Raw genomic sequence first — 18,260 nt, 5'->3', positions numbered from 1 at the left:
TTTTGCTGTTTGCTGTTGTTGTTCTTTTTCTATTCTATTTTTGGACTGTTTGCTCACAAAATTCAGTGGATCTTTAGGGGCGCCTGGGTAGCTCAGTGGGTTAAGCCTCTGCCTTCGGCTCGGGTCATGATCTCAGGGTCCTGGGATCGAGTCCCGCATCGGGCTCTCTGCTCGGCAGGGAGCCTGCTTCCCTCTCTCTCTCAATGCCTGCCTCTCCATCTGCTTGTGATTTCTCTCTGTCAAATAAATAAATAAAAATCTTTAAAAGAAAAAAAAAAAAACAAAAACAAAAACAAAAATTCAGTGGATCTTTATCTCTGAGAATCCTAAGTTCTTGGGTTGAGGTTGTATCCTTGCAGAAACTATTTGTGTCCCAAGGTTATCATCAGCCCAAAGACCATTTTTTAATGTTAGTTCTTACCAGGCAGTATAGTGAAACTCAAACCTTGAACCCACTTGGGACGCCTGGGTGGCGCAGTTGGTTAAACGACTGCCTCCGGCTCAGGGCGTGATCCTGGAGTCCCGGGATCGAGTCCCACATCAGGCTCCTAGCTCCATGGGGAGTCTGCTTCTCCCTCTGACCTTCTCCTCGCTCATGCTCTCTCTCACTGTCTCTCTCTCTCAAATAAATAAAAATAAAAATCTTAAAAAAAAAAAAAATAAACCTTGAACCCACTTGACCTCAAATTCTTAGGGAAGATCTGAGTCCCCATTATCCCAAGGTCAGGCACAAGGCAAGCTTTCTTGACAACATCTTTTGCTGGCATGTTAAGTTTTTCTAGTTCGCTCTTCGGATGAAGATGTTAAGCCCCTCCAGGGACCTCAATTCCAACCTCCAACCTTGTTGTTATTATTTTTTAAGTAAGCTCAACATCCAACGTGGGGCTCGAACTCACAACCCCAAATCAAGAGTCACATGCTCTACAGATTGAGCCAGCCAGGCACCCCCAACCTCTAACCTCTTATATAGGTTCAAGGTTTTATCTTTTCTATCCTTATAGTAATTAAATTTAGGCCCCTGTTTCCTGCCTCCCTGCTCCCCAGAACAGGGAAAATGAGCACCATCTCAGCACTCTGATGTTTAGTGACGGTTTTCTCTCTCTCTTGTTCCTGTATGTATTTAAAAGGAAACTGGTTATAGTCTATCTAGCATTTCTAAAGGGAAGTTTTCTTTTCCCTGTTCTAAGTGAGAATTTTCAGATTATCTAATTGACTAAACAGCTAGAAAAAGAAGTCTGGGCAAGTAACTGGGCTTTTCTAAACCTGTTTTCTCATTTGTAAAATGGGACAGAGGACTATCGAGGAAAAAGAAAATGAAAAATATATGCTAAGCACTTAGCCCTTAGACTAGTACACAGAGGGGACTCAAAAAATGGTAACTATGAAATTAGTTTAAATTTTATAATAGGCCATTGAAATAAACAAATTCAGTCTAACAGAGTGAGATTTTATTGTGCTTTGGCTTAAAGAATACTGAATATTTACTGCTCTCCCAAGTGACTGCAGACCACTGCTCATAACCCATATCAAAAATTAAAGTATGCTATTAACATGATCCAAGTCTACTAATTAGAACACATTGTATAGGGGTCTGATTTGCCAATTCTGTTTATTTTGCAGTTTTGAATAAAATTGGAATGTTTGGGGGAAACTCCCCAAGCTGTTAATTCACACAAGTGTTCTCTTTTAAGTTTAAATTAACTAACTAGAATATGTTTGGGTTTATAAGCTCTCAGAAGGCAGCAGCTATTCAATTTGCTTAAAATAATATCCATTCCGGTACCAAGGACCCATGAGTATCAATTAAGTAAAAAATAATCTCCCAAACATGACACTCTGGTAGAGTAATAAAACAAAATCAAGAAGACTTGAGTCTGATATGTATTTGTGCTGTCTGACCTGAGGCGAATCCCTTAGTGACTATGAACCTGTTTGTCTCTTCGTCTCTAAAGGACTCTGCCTTTCTATGTCACAGAGTGCCTATGAGGAACAAATGAGGCAGGGCAGCCATTGTGGAAGCCACATGAAAGTCCCTTACATACCGTAAAGTACCGCAATTCTTACAAGGCATTATTAAAGTATGTTAGAAGTATATAACAATATCCTAAATCTGTTCATGGGCATTGCTATCTTATATAGAAATGCAGAGAGGTAAATTTCTCCTTGCCTGGTCCCATGAATAACTACTGTAGTCACTTTCAAGAAGGGCCCTGTGTGGGACAGATGTCTAAATTCATTCTACCCAAGCCAGCTGAAATAGCTCACTGTGTTTTGGGGTCGTTCTGTGGTCTACTTCGTCATCCAAGTACCCTCAGAATGCAGCACAGGATAAGTCCACAAGGGTGGAGAAAAAAATCAGAGGGGAAAACAATGTATGCTGCATTTTCTGCATTGTGTCTACCCGTATGAATGAGAAACAGCAGTACACAAAGAACCCCTACAAAGAAAGAGCTGAGGTAATTGCCTCACGACATCAGTAAATGATTTCAGCACATAAAGGGAACTGGATGGCAGTAATTCAAGCAGGCTAAAAAAGCCTCTGAAAAAGGCCACAGGCACTGAAAGAACCGTAGTTTGCTACCAACTTGGAGAACTTAAATTTTCCAGTCCATAAGAGAAATCAGTGTACATACCAATAAGCAAATCTTAGGTTGACTGACATTTTATTATTTGTGAATGATAGATGAACAAAAGCCAATTATTTCCCAACCAACTATTTGTCATATTTTCCATTTCATATAATACTAAGACTACGGCCAAAATCTATGGCATATTCTACTTCCTAAATCCTTTTATTAAATCCTTCCCAAAAGAGAGCTAAAATTTCACCGGTTCAGCAATTCCAACAGTTATGTGGTGGATGCCTCCTGAAGAAGCCGGGCAGCTAGTGCACTCCCACAGGTACCCCAGGCACCAGGCTCGCACGGGGACAGCCCGAGGTGCAGCGCGACCACTCAGACAGCACCCCAAGGGCGACTTGACTAAATCCCTATGAAACCCGAGGCCAGTTTTGCTCTGCAATGGTAGTACAACTATTCTAGAAAGAGTGCCATGGCAAGGTCATTTTCATAGTTGCCCAGAACTCTTTTTTTTTAAACCACCTATAACCAGGAATAATTAATGTCCATCCTCTTCCTCCTCCCCAACTCTGAGGGTGGTTCAGCATTCTTCTGATCTTCAGTGTTTCAGGGGCTATGAGAGTAAATATGCGAGATGAATGAACCCTATCTGCCGGTGCCTGGGTTAGAGGGAGACAATGATGTCAGATTAAATTGCAATAGAACAGGAGACTGCCCAGTCTCTTAGCAGTGGCTCTCAGAAGCTCAGGAGAGATCCTGACATGGGGACAGCAAATTCCATTCCCTAAAATGAACAGAGCTGATGGGTGCCTTATGATACAATTCTTCCACACTGCCTAATGCTAGACACAGGCATGTGCGTAACCGCAGAATGACAGCATCAAGACCTAGCGCCATGTGGGGGCCATGTGGGGGCCATGTGGGGGCCATGTGAGAGATCCCTCTGGGGGTGTGCTCAACGTTTCTTCATGCTGGAAGAATTCCTCTTCTTTTTGACAACATTCAGGTCCCTGACAGTATGTTAAAGTTTCTCGTAAGCTATTCGGAGAAACCTGGATCTGGATGGAGCTAAATGGATAGGAAACCTTTTTGTTACTCTGCTCTGCTGAATAAAGGTCTTAGGAGAAAGGACCGTATTTTAATAATCATGAAATTATTAAGACGCATAAGGTGATCCAGAACATAATGCCACATCTTTAAGGCTGCAGACAGGGGCGCCTGGGTGGCTCAGTGGGTTAAGACTCTTGTCTTCGGCTCAGGTCTCTGGTCTCAGGGCCCTGGGATTGAGCCCCGCATCAGGCTCTCTGCTCAGCAGGGAGCCTGCTTCCCTCTCTCTGTCTGTCTGCCTCTCTGCCTACTTGTGATCTCTGTCTGTCAAATAAATAAATAAAATCTTTAAAAAATATATGTAAAATCTATAAAAAAAATATATATATATATATATATATATGTGTGTGTGTGTGTTTAAAAAAAAAAAAAAGGCTGCAGACAGAGTACAACGTTACTGTTTAGAGATCCAGAGGACTGTAGTGAATGCCAAAGGACTGTGGTCTCATTCAGCAATGAATAGCCATGACTTGTTTCTGGAGTTGGTAAATTCCCTTCAGGCAGTGACTTTTGTAAAAGGATAAAAAAAGGTTTCCACTCCTTCCCAGCATTCTCAAGATCCTTTGCTGCACTCTCACATTTAACTCGAGGCCATGAGAGCAGACTATTTACTCTGAAACTGCGGTTCTTTAATACAGCCATGGAGAGGATTGTTTCTAAGAACTGCACATCACGTTGCTCCCTACCCTTTGCCATTTATTACAACTGACCCCTCAGCTGCGCTGCAGCAGAATCTGCCAACAAGGAATAGCTACTACGCTGAGAGCCCCCTTTGTCCACCAGGACCCAATTGGTGCTATACTGATGTGGAAAGGAAACCGTCCAAGATTTTGAATGAATGGGCTGGAAGTACGCACCATTACAGACACAAAATATCTTATTGTGAAGGTCTGCTAGAGGTATCCTGTGTTACGTTTTGAGAAACACTTGAAGCCACAAAGCTATTTCTCTTTCAAACATATTGACACCACAGATGTAAAGAAAAAAAAAAAAAAAAAAGCACACACAGTTAATGAGCCCACAGCACACCCAAATGCTCTGAGAAGTTAGCCAAAACCTAGGACAAAACTATTAATATGAACCCAGACCAGGGAACAGAATCCATGGAAATAGCTCAACTTGACAGCTATGAATCAAAGTTAATCATGAGAATGTGACCTTCTCCCCAAAGATATGGTAAGTCCTTTAGACCAAAGCTCCAGGGAAAAATTTTTTTCCCTAAAGATTTCATTATCAGTACCATGATAGTAGACAGAAACGATACTGAGGCTCTGAAATAGAGTTATTATGTTTAGTCTCAGAGGCCTAGGTGGAGATCTTGTCTGAGATTTCATTTAAAATTTTTAAGGTTTTTAGAACTTTGGGAAAGATTCTAAATAGACAAGACAACTTAAAGTTGTTCCATTTGCTTCTCAAATAGCAAGTTAAAAATCCTAAATTTACTTTAGGGGTAGAGATTCCAAGCCTGGGGAATGAGAATGGGATGGAGCCACTTAATTCTCGCTGACCTCGTGAACCCATTATAAAAAGTGGATTCTTAAAAAATATATAAATGTATATAAAGTAGATTAACACATACACAAACACACATATATGTTTTTCAGATCTATTGAAACTGCATGACTGCTCCCATCTTGAATGACACATAAAACTTTGTCCCAAGTCCCAAGTGCACTTACTCTATAGAAACAAAATATCTGATACAGGAGTACAAATATGTTAAAGAAATGTATGACTATGGGTCATATTTTAGATGTCAACAAAAAACACTTATTAAACAACAGAAGGAATTTTTTTATACCCTAAGCTTTGGCCTGTGTTTATTTATGATGACATGAGTTCGGGGGTTTCATCAAGGAAATGCTAGAAATTCAGAAGGACATTTTAAAAAAAATAGCTTTATTCTTAAGGCCTCTTTTTATAAGTCATTTACAACATGACAACTGAAAGCTGCCACCTTCAATGTGTACTCTTATACACCTTGGATGATGAGCAAAGTTCCAGCTCCTACCTCAGAAAAGAAAAAGCCAAGCTTATTTCAGGAACATCAACGGAATAACTGTCAGAGAGAAAGGTTCTGATAAACCTACCAGGAGGTGTGCAGGCATCTGCAGGAGACTGGACGAATGTGGACCGCCTTTTGGTTGGCATGGGCAGAGCCATTTTCTGTTCTTTATGCTTTGCCAGTGCGGCTTGAACTGCTTCTGTATGGATATCTGAAAGATTAAACATTTGCATTTATTAGCTCCCAGTTCTTAAGGTGTTTACTTCTGTGAGCTGAACTATCACCACTGCAGTTGTTGCAAATGGGATGTTTAGGTGATTTTTACCTATAATTTGTGTTGTAACAATTAAAATAAAAATGAAAAAGAGGAGACAAAAGAAGAAGCCAAGCGTAACTTTTTAAGTAATTTTTTAAAAAATATTTTATTTATTTATTTGACAGAGACAGAGAGAGCACAAGCAGGCAGAGAGAGACATGGAAGCAGGCTACCCGCTGAGCAGAGAGCCTGATGCGGGGCTCGATCCAGGACCCTGAGACCACGACCCAATCTGAAGGAAGAGGCTCAAACCACTAAGCCACCCACATGCCCCAGCCAAGCGTAACTTTATAGAGAAGGAAAAAGAAGCCCAGAATGACCAGGTGACTGCTTCAGACACTGAAAAAGGGGTTAATGGAGATGGGGTGCAGGAGTGGGGCGAGGGTAAAGGAGTCTAACACGCACCCATGCCAGGCAGGGAATCCTACCCTTGAATGGAATGAGTGTTCTGCAGGTACCTAGAGGACACTCATTATTTTTCAGGAAAAGAAGCTTACGATCTGCTCAACTATCTGAAAGGGGTTGAGACCCCTCGGTTCTATACCACAGAAAACAGAAGAGCTGATTCTGATCTAGAAAAGAATGTAAGGGCTGATGGTACTTGTTTGCCACTTTGGCCACAAGAAAATTCAGCTCTCCCTTTGAAGTCTAATAGGAGTCTCAAAATTAACATATCCAGGCAGAACTCTTGATTCTCCACTCTCACCACAAAATACACTCTACATTTCTGCAAAATCCTATTAAGGTAGGTAACAACTGAAGTAGCTTCCCAGTTCACAAGAAATCTTCTCAGGAATGGGTCCAGTCAGCTGAAATGCAAGCTATCCTTAGAATACTGTCTGTGCCATGTAAAGGTGCCCCTTATAAAAGCTGAACCAATCAAATCCTTTTACTGGAGTAGGGGGGGAATTTAAACTGAATCAAGAAAACACAGGTCCTAGAACAGAGTCATTTTAATGATAATGACCTACAAAGAAGAAAGGTTCTTGAACTTCAAGGTTGAGACCCCCAAAGCTATCTCTCCTTTTCTAGGGATTTCTCAACTGTTTCCTCGGCTTCTGTGATTTACCCCAGCTATTTAAGGTAGCCTGAGCTAGACTGTTTCATACAACAACAAAAAAACCTTCACTAAGATAAACAGAAACATCTTTCTATGTAAATATAGTCCTACAACAGAATTTTAAAGGGCTGCATAGAATTTCACTATATGTCCATGCCATAATTTATTTAAGCAACTTTGTTTCCAAAGTTTTGCTACTATTCATAGCAACTATTCACAGCAAGACTAATTCAGTATTTTCACCTTAGTACATATGTCTAATCCTGTATCTGTAGGATTAATTCCAAAAATTGCTGAGATGTATTTCCTAAGAACAAGGATTTTACTCTTATATAACCACAGTACATTTATCAAAACCCAAAAATTAAAAATTGATACAAACTATTATATAACCCACAACCCTATTCCAACTTAGCCTACTATCTCTCAATAATGCCCTTCATAGTTTTTCCTCCTTTGTTCCTGATCTGAGACCTGACACAGAATCACACATTACACTTACTTGTCACATCTTTCTACTATCCTATAATCTGGAACAATTCTCAACCTTTATCTTTTATTACCTTGACATTATGGTACAGACTAATTACATTGTAGAATGTTCCTTAATTTTGGCTTACTCATATTCCTCATAATTAGATCCAGGTTATGCATTTTGGCAGGAATATCATAGAAGTAATGTTTTCTTGAAACACAGTACTAGGAAGCATCAGCCCCATTACTCGTGATAGTAACTTGGATTATTTGGTTAAGATAGTGACTGCTAACGTAATCCGCTGCAAAGTTACTACTCTTCCCTTTATTTAATTAATAGATACTTTATGGGTGAATGCTTTTGAGATGATATAACTGTTACATATTTCATTAAACTTTCATCTATTAGTTTCAGAATCCATTGATCATTCTTGGCTGAATCAATTATTATTATTATAATGACTACAAAATGTTGATTTTATATTTTTTTTAAATTTTTATTTATTATTTATTTGAGAGAGAGACAGAGATAGTGAGAGAGAGCATGAACAGCGAGGAGAGGGAGAAGTAGGCTCCCTACCGAGCAGGGAGCCTGATGTGGGGCTTGATCCCAGGACCCTGGGATCATGACCTAAGCTGACGGCAGATGCTTAAACCGACTGAGACACCTGGGCACTCCCAAAATGCTGATTTTATAACTCCATTATTCCTTCTATATTTATGAGTTGGTTTTTCTATTATAAGAAAAAGCAACCCAGGGCGCCTGGGTGGCTCAGTGGGTTAAGCCTCTGCCTTCGGCTCAGGTCATGATCCCAGGGTCCTGGGACTGAGCCCTGCATAGGGCTCTCTGCTCAGCAGGGAGCCTGCTTTCCCCCTTCTCTCTGCCTGCCTCTCTGCCAACTTGTGATCTCTCTCTCTCTCTCTCTCTGTCAAATAAATAAATAAAATAAAATTTTAAAAAAAAAGCATCCCTTTCTCCTCCAATTCTTTATTTATATCAATATAGACCTATTGATTTTTATTTTATTCCATGGCTATTGTTACTATCTTTTTTTTTTTTTTAAAGATTTTATTTATTTATTTGACAGACACAGATCACAAGTAGGCAGAGAGGCAGGCAGAGAGAGGAGGAAGCAGGCTCCCTGCTGAGCAGAGAGCCCGATGCGGGGCTCAATCCCAGGACCCCGGGATCATGACCTGAGCCGAAAGCAGAGGCTTTAACCCACTGAGCCACCCAGGCGCCCCTATTGTTACTATCTTTACTTATTTTGATGGTCCTATTACCCCAAATTTGACCAATTAGGCCAAATCTAACTGGTTCTTATAACCTTTTGTTATTCCCATCATTCTGAGCAGTAATTATTTTCTGGTCTAAGATGTTCCAGGTATGTTCCCTGTTCCACCACTAGAATTAGATATTTCTCTAAGGCCCTGGCTCCTCTTAGCAGAAAATGGTATTTAGAAACCAAGTTCTTAAAAGCAGGAGTGCTCAGTGTTATTGGGGTATCTTTCTTCTAAGTCCTTTCATTGGATAAAAGCGTATAAATATGAAAATAAATATTTACATGCATATATCTACATCTATATTAAAAACCATAAATTCTTATTAATAACTCTAAATCCATTTCAACACCATAAAATTGATTCTAACATTCCCCTTTTCCATTTGTAACTCCCTTCTCTAATAGTAAGAAACCTGGTTCACAAAATCCTCAATATATTTTATTCATTCACTCAATCCTACAACACACATCCTAAAACATATATGAAATCTCAAAGAAACCCAAATATCCAAAACAATCTTAAGAAAGAGGAATAAAGCTAGAAGCCTCACACTTCCAGATTTCAAAACATATCAGAAACCTAAAGATAGTATAATACTGGCATAAAGCCAGACATATAAACCAATGTAATAAAGCAGAGAGCCCAGAAACTAACCATTGTATATAGTCAAATGATCCTTTAAAAGGGTGCCAAGACTGCACAATAGGTAATGACAGTCTCTTCACAAATGTTGCCAGGGAAATGGAAATATCCACATATAAAAGAATGAAGTTGGATACTTACACCATATATAAAAATTAACTCCAAATAAATTAAACACCTACATTTAATACCTTAAGCTACAGAACTCTTAGAAGAAAACATAAGAGGAAAGGCTTCCTAACCTTGGAATGGGTAATAATTTCTTGGATATGACACTATAAGCACAAGCAAGAAAGGCAAAAATAAGTGGGACTCCATCAAATGAAAATGCTTCTGCACAACCAAAGAAAACCATCAACAAGGTGAAAAGGCAACCTACAGAACAGGAGAAAATATTTACAAACCATATACTGAATAAGGCATTAATGTCTGGAATATATAAAGAATTCCTACAACTCAGTAACAAAGTAGCCCAATTTTAAAATGGTCAAGAGACTCGAGTAGACATTTCTCCTAAGATACACAAATGGACAACAATCATATAACAAGATCTGCAACATCACTATTCATCAGGGAAATGCAAATCAAAAGCACAATGGCATATCACTTCACACCAATTAAGAAAGCCACAGGAAAGGAAAGGAAAAGTAGAGGGGAAAGGAAAGGGGAGGGAGAGGGAAAGGGAGAGGAAAAAAGAAAAGACCAACTCTTGGTGAGGATCTGGAGAAATCAGAGCCCTTGTGCACTATTGGTAGGACTGTGAAACAGTGCAGCTGCTATGGAAACAGAACGGAAGGTTCCTCAAAAAATGAAAACTAGAACTATCATATGATCTAGCAATCCCACTTCTGGGTATATATCCAAAAGAGCTGAAAGCAGGATCTCAAAGAGATATTTGCAGACAAATGCTCAATGCAGCATTATTTATAATACCCAAGACATGGAAGCAACCTAAATGTCCATGAATGGATGAATGTATAAAGAAAATGGTGTATGTATATACAATGGAATATTATTCAACCTTAAAAAAGAAGGAAATCCTATAATATGCTACAACATGGATGAACCTCGAGGACATTATGCTAAGCGGAATAAAACAATCACCAAACAACAAAATACTGTTTGGTTCTTCTTGCAAAAGATACCTAAAGTACTCAAATTTTTAGATGTAGAAAAGTACAATGGTGGTTGGCAGAGACTGAGGGAGAAGGAAACAGGGAGCTGTCATTAAGCATAAAGTTACCTACAGTCATGTAAGATCAAAGAGGCCTAGACAGTTATTATGTGACAATATGCACATAGTTAATACTGAAATGTACACTTAAAAAATTTTAAGAGGGTAAATTTATGTGTTTTTTACCCCAGTAAAAACATTTTGTATGTAGTCTTTAATCACATCGGGATTTTAAGTAGCCTTCCTCCCATAAGGCTTTCTATAAGCCCACATTATAGAAAAACTGTTTGCTCTCAGTACTTACCTTTTTTTTCCTAAAATGTAGATCTCTGATCCACTTGAAGTTTTTGCTGGCATATGGTGTGAGGTACAGATTTACTTCATATTTTTCCAGCTGTCCTAGCACCAATTTATTAAAAAGTATATTTCTGACCCAATGATTTACAATGCTATCTTTATTATACACTAAATCCCAGAGGTGCTCTGGTCTATTTCTGCACCTGTTATTCTATTTCAATGGTCTGTCTGCCATACTGCACTGTTTTAATTATAGTCTTTAGCGTATGCTTTAATATCTAGTTAGTATAATCACTCTTCATAGGTTTTCTTTCTCAGTGTTTACTAGCTGTAAGTGTTTATTTTCCCAAATCAATTTCAAAAACATGTTTTTTAACTCCACAGATAAATTTGTTAGTGCTACTGGGACTGGATTAAATTTATAGACTAATTTAGAGAGTTCTGCATCTTTGTATGCTGAATTACCCTGTCAAAGAACAAGGGATGCCTTTTCCATTTACCATGTCTACTTTGTGTCTTTCAGGGTGTTTTAAAGTTTCCTTCATAAAGGCTTTACACATTTCTTAGGTTTTTCCTAAATAGGTCTTATCTTTTCTATTGTTTCTGTAAATGAAGTATGCCCTACCATTATATCTTTTAACTAGTTATTGGTTGCATATATGAAGGCTACTGATTACTGTACTAATTCTGTATCTTGCTATCTGACTCAATTATTTCATTAGATTAATTTTGCCACTGACTCTCTTGGTTTTCTAAATAGATATCATATCAAGTGCAAATACAGTTTTCTTTTTTCCTTTCTAATTCTTATACCTCTAGTTGATTTCTCTTGTCTATTGCATTAATACGTCTAGTACAATTTAAATGTTAGCATCATTAGGATTTAAAAAAAATCTTTTTTAAAGATTTTATTTATTTATTTGACAGAGAGATAGAGAGAAAGCACAAGTAAGCAGAGTGGCAGGCAGAGGGAGAGAGAGAAGCAGGCTCTCTGCTAAGCAGGGAGCCCAATGCGGGGCTCGATCCCAGGACCCTGGAACCATGACCTGAGCTGAAGGCAGCCACTTAACCAACTGAGCCACCCAGGCACCACGCAAAACATTTTTTTTAAGATTTTATTTATTTATTTATTTGACAGACAGAGAGAGAGATCACAAGTAGGCAGAGAGGCAGGCAGAGAGAGAGGGGGAAGCAGGCCCCACCGAGGAGAGAGCCTGATGCAGGGCTCGATCCCAGGACTCTGAGATCATGACCTGAACTGAAGGCAGAGGCTTACTCTACTGAGCCACCCAAATAAATTTTTTTTTTGCATAACACAGAGAGATGTACTCTCCACAAATAAATTTTTTAGAAAATGAACAGCTCAACCTTAATAAAATAGGCTTAGGCCTATTTTAGCCTCTTTAGGAGAAGTAGCTTATAGAAGAAACATAAAGGGTCAATAAACCTACTTAAAAAGTCCAATCTCATTAGTAACACTTCTACCAACAAGGTATGAATGGGAGTGTCCATTTCCCTCCATCTATGGACAACACTGAAGCATTTTTTCCATCTTTCCCCCAGAGATAAGTGAAAAATATTACTTTACAGTTTTAAAGTAGCTGCTCCTATTTTTGGCTTGTTTTTATTAAGTGGCTAAGACACGATGTGTAAGTGCCATGGATGGGCTTAAGTACATCTATGGAGCAGAATAGACAGCAAATGCCCTTACCTGTTAGGATGGATGGATGGATGGATAGAGAGATGGTCAGATAGACAAGCAGGTAGATAACAGACAGATTGAAAGGCAGACAGATGCATGTGTAGGCGGGGTCAGCAAATAGAGAAGTACAGTTAAGAGTTACCTGCAAGCCAACAAGCAGTCACGCCATTTTTACCAATTTCTAAAGTACGAACCACTTTAACATTTTTAATCATGGCAGAGGCAGTGACTATTAAGTTCTGGAACATTAGGATATCACATTAATTTTGGTACCATGTTGTGTGCTAGCAAGGATGGAGAATGAAATATTAATTTAATTTGAATTTAAATGCCCCTATGCAGACAGTCTTCAGCCCGGAATATCCATATAGCAAACAGCCACTCATCCTTCAAAACCTCATGAAGCCTGCCCTCAACAGTGCCCAGTTCCCAGGCTCCTTCCCTGTTACCCCCTCATCTCTGCTGCTTCTACCTTGTATAAAGGATTCCTATGTTTAAGAAAAGATTCTTGTATTTCTGCCTCTGTTTCTCTAGCATCTAAATTGTGCTCAACTCCTAGGAGGTCTATAATAAATTCTTACTGAACTGAAATAAACTCAATTTTCTTTCCTTGGCACGAGGAAGCCTGTTAATATAAAATGATCCTGGTGTATCTGTGGCAGCTACCTTAGCAAATGCCACCATGTCAGACAGCAGATTTGGACAGAGAAAGTTCTCAATTAGGGTGACAGAGGGAGTTATTGTTCCATTTAGCTCCCGGTATTAAGTCAGAAGAATCCATACTTAGAGTAAAAATCATTAACAACAGTAATTGATTTAAGGCTTTATATCATTTATCCAGGGCTATCATTTTTTTTAAAAGATTTTATTTATTTATTAATTTGACAGACAGAAATCACAAGTAGGCAGAGAGAGAGGAGGAAGCAGGCTCCCCGCTGAGCAGAGAGCCAGACTTGGGGCTCGATCCCAAGACCCCAGATCATGATCTGAGCCGAAGGCAGAGGCTTTAACCCACTGAGCCACCCACGTGCCCCTGGGGTTATCATTTTTAAAACTATTTTTTACAAACTTTCAGTTATGAGATAATTAAGTCATGGGGATGCAATGTACGGCATGGTGGCTACAGTTAGTGATACTGTATTATACATTTGAAAGTTGCTAAGAGAAAAAGTCTTTTTTTTTTTAAAGATTTCATTTATTTATTCATTTATTTAGGGAGAGAAAGCAAGGAGAGGGGCAGAAGGAGAGAGAATCTCATGCAGACTCCCCACTGAGCACAGAGTCCAATGCAGGGCTCAGTCCCACAACCCTGAGATGATGACCTGAGTCAAAATCAAGAATCAGATGCTTAAACAACTGAGCCACCCAGGTGCCCCTAAGAAAACAAATCTTGAGTGTTCACCCCAAGAAAAAAAATTTTTTTGTAACTATGTGCGGTGTGGATGTTAACTAGACTTACTATGCTGATCGTTTTACAATACTCAATCATTATATACCTGACCTGTCAATTATATCTCAATAAAAGAAAGGAAAAAAACTATCTGCTATTTTTTTTGTTTAAAAATACCATAAATACATTTTATGTTATACATATTTTGTATTTTACCACAATAAGAAAAACTAGAAAATAATTAATATACATATTGGAAAAAGATGCAGGCAGGTGTGCCTAAGTGGCTCAGTCAGTTAAGCATCTGCCTTCTGCTCAGGTCATGATCCCAGAGGCCAAGGATCAAGTCCTGCACTGGGCTCCCTGCTCAACAGAGAGCCTACTTCTCCCTCTCCCTCTGCTGCTCCCCCTACTTCACCTCCCCCTCTGTCTCTGTCAAATAAATAAATAAAATCTTAAAAAAAAAATGTAAGCAGAAATAATGCTGAAGTGAAAATCTGCCCCAGATCCAGCACTTCTCAGAAGTAATCCTGCCTCTCTCTCTCACACACAAATGAATAAGTAAATCTTAAAATACATATATATACAATACATATATATATACACACACACATACAGTACATCTCTCTGTGTTATGCAAAAAAAATCTACCTCTGCTTTTCTATGAACCTTCACAGAATCTGAAAATCAACTTTCACACAATTCCATTGTGTGGATCTGTGATAACTTATTTTTTTTAAAGATTTTATTTATTTATTTGACAGAGAGAGAAAGATCACAAGTAGGCAGAGAGGCAGGCAGAGAGGGGGAAGTAGGCTCCCTGCTGAGCAGAGAGCTCAATGTGGGGCTAAATCCCAGGATCCTGAGATCATGACCTGAGCTGAAGGAAGAGGATTAACCCACTGAGCCACCCAGGTGCCCCTGTGATAACTTATTTAACCACTGTATTATTATGAATGAGATTACAACAATGATATTTGCATATATATCTTTGTGCACATACATAGGTATTTGTATAAAATAAATTCCTAGAAGCGGAATTTCTGGGTTAAAAAATGTATGAATATTTAAACTTTTAAAATATTGCCAAAATGTTGTGCTGTCACCTTTAAGACCAGAGTACCAACATACTTAACGTACTTATGGCTCTGAAATGTTATACTGCATTTATATTTGTTTTACTACTTTAGTGTTGCAGAGGTTTACTTAGTTGAATCAAGATTACCGTATTTTATTGAATCTATGATGCCATCCTATATAAAACATATCTTGATTTCAGACATGTTAAAATGTGAAAAGTGTCCTTGTTAAATTAGATGAAATTAGTTCTTAGCTGTCGTGAAAAACAAATGATTAACTGCTTATACTGAGAAATAGTACTTCCTCAACAACAGCAAATCAAATGCTCCCAGTTATTAATTAAAAATACTACATTTCTGGAAGTATTTTTGCATGAGATACGTAACACATAATAGCAAAACGAGGGAATTATTCATAATAATCAAACTTTACAAGGGCCATAACATTTGGATAATTAACACTTACAGAGCACGCTCTTCTCTACCATAAGGATTCTAGCATGAGACCACAGAACAAATCAAACCATCCATCTATGTTCTAACATGATAAGCCCTGGTGCATACATCAATGTCAAAAGGAGATGTTCACAGTTAGTATATTAGCAAAGCTTCTTATTGATTAAAAAAAAAAAACAAAAACAGGCAGCTCTCCTAATTGGGTTTGATTCATTCACCAGCATACAATTCATCCCGATCTTTGATTTAAAAAAAAAAAAAAGGCACTTCCGAATATCAGTCCCCAGACAACGGCTGACTTTGGATATCTCTGCCAAAAGCATGTGAGAGCTGGTTATCATTTTCCATCACTACTGTCTGAGCTGAAAAGGTGATACAAACACTTCAAAAGTCCTTTTTTGTTTTTGTTGTTTTGTCTGAGGTAGCTAATTGCTCAAAAATTTAACTTTAAAAAAGAGCTGTCAGAACGACTTACCATAAGATCAATTTCCATCTAAAGTACCAATAGTTTGTTTTCTACACTTGTGACCTTAACACATGTGTAGAAAGGTGTATTGTGTCTTGACGTGCAGAAAGAAAAGGTATTAGTAAGTGTATTTGAAATGTCAAATAAGTGTAAAGAACAGCATCAGGTCAGATCTAACTCTGAATAAATATAAGCTCTTTACACCATGTCTGAAACAAGAAATACTAAGTCTACTTAGATTTGATTATGATTAGTTGAAATGCCATGGGAATTAATAAGCCTCCACCAAATAATAAAGGAATTTTCAGCTATACTCACTAACATCATTAAATCCTTTCTGTGTACCCACCAGTCTATTCTGAATGTTTGTGACTTTTACAAAACGCACCCTATGTTCTCACACCACTGTCACAGGTAACAGGTAAATGTAACCCTTCCTAAGGATGGAGTGGCAAAGAGAAGTTCAACTTCCAACAATTTCTACCATTTATTTGCTTTACTGCTGCTGCGACTGTTGATTTCTTCTTTTTCACAGAAGCCACAATTTCTTGAGTTTACCTTTGCAATTTGGCTAAGTAATTCCTAATATAATGAAAAATGTGATTTTCACCCAAACTCCATGCTTGCATGCCCCTTCTTTCATGTGCTCCCTCACAACAGTACTACAGTATTCTCATAGCTTTCAGTGTCTTCATGGTTTGTTTGTTTGTTTAAAGATTTTATTTATTTATTTGATAGACAGAGATCACAAGTAGGCAGAGAGGCAGGCAAAGAGAGAGAAAGGGAAGCAGGGTCCCTGCTGAGCAGAGAGCCTGATGCGGGGCTTGATCCCAGGACCCTGAGATCATGACCTGAGCCGAAGGCAGAGGTTTTAACCCACTAAGCCATCCAGGCGCCCCTCTTCCGGGTTTTTAAATCACCTTTCTTCCCTACTTTACCTCCTCTCTGGCCTGCTTGCTACTACCTCAAAGAGAAAAAAATCCCTGTAGACAAATGTCCAAAATCCTACTCTTAAACCCTCAAAACCCTGTACCTAAGAGACCCCCACCATCTGCTAACCAGTATTTGATTCATAGCCTATACTTTCCAACATTCGAGATAAATCTGAAAGAACTGGCATAAAGAACAGGGGCTGGAGAGGACAGTAACGTTTTAGTTGATGAAGGTCAAAATTTTATACTAAAGGTCACTACCGCCTTTCTCTGTATGTGATCAGCCTGGACATAAGCTGTAGAGAATCACCTTTTCGGTTCTTATTCATTCTTCCATTATATGCTATAAAAACAGATTTAAAAAAAAAAGGGGGTGGGGGATCCACAAAACTCCCAGAGCACCAGGGCTGAGAGTTTAGAGGCCCAAACCCCTCTAGGCTGGGCAGAACCTATTGCTGCTGAACCTGGGTCCCAGCTTAAAAGGCAACAGTGGGTGCTTGGGAAATCGGGCTTGGGTCTTGGAAACAAAGAGGAGCTCCTGAAAGGCTTTTCTACATCCAGCTATACCTCCCTCTAATCCATTTCTTAGCTAGTAACTACTTTTATTCTTTCTTTTCTCCAAAATATCTATTTAGCCCTTATATATACTTGGCACTGTAGCAGGCACGGGGACAGGGGAATGGTGGAACACGCGGTCTGCAGCTGGAGCAAACCACTACAGCAAACATAGCAAACATAGATGTACAGCACTGCTCTGCTCAAATCCTTCAGTGCTGTTCAAGAGTCCTCAAGATATGGGGCGCCTGGGTGGCTCAGTGGGTTAAGCCTCTACCTTCGGCAGACCTCACAAAAGGTCTGACACAACTCTGCAACCATGTCCTTTTCTTAAATTTCTCTAATGCAGTTTCTGAAAGGATGTGATCTATACAATCTGCTTTCCAGTTCAAGAAAAGATGAAAGACTAGCTGGTACAGGAGTCCAAATTTTGAAGAAAGTAAAAGAGCACTGCAATTAGTTTGAGAGCTTAATTCTGCTAGTTCGTAAGATAGTGAATGGGATGCAGAGACTGCCTTAGCACATTGGACCACAGATGGGCACAGGATGGGCTTGCTATGCTACAGGTCTTCCTGAGGGTCCCAATTTGTTTCTCTGCTCATCAGTCCTGGCCATGATATGGCAGGGGAATGATCCTGCTGCCAACCACAGCATGTTGCCTTTTCCCTTCTTCTGGGGACCTCTTGGGTCAGAAGAAATAAAGCTGAAGAGTTCACTAATTTGAAATTCCACTGTGAGATTT

The 18,260-nt window shown here is 39.0% G+C and overlaps 1 protein-coding gene across 3 annotated transcripts in view; it reads right to left on the bottom strand.

Moving 5' to 3' along the window:
• The window catches only part of DIP2B (disco interacting protein 2 homolog B), a 222,118-nt gene that overhangs the window by 78,023 nt on the left and 125,835 nt on the right, over positions 1-18,260 (bottom strand). For all 3 annotated transcript variants that reach the window (XM_044226282.1, XM_044226280.1, XM_044226281.1), the window contains exon 4: positions 5,777-5,902. In XM_044226282.1, coding sequence (XP_044082217.1) covers positions 5,777-5,902 — 126 coding nt within the window. The remainder of the gene's footprint in view (positions 1-5,776; positions 5,903-18,260) is intronic.

Source organism: Neovison vison, chromosome 12 (assembly GCF_020171115.1).
Source record: "Neovison vison isolate M4711 chromosome 12, ASM_NN_V1, whole genome shotgun sequence".
Lineage (NCBI taxonomy): Eukaryota > Metazoa > Chordata > Mammalia > Carnivora > Mustelidae > Neogale > Neogale vison.
The sequence above is the reverse complement of the archived record's forward strand: the minus strand, read 5'-3'. Positions and strand labels throughout refer to the sequence as shown.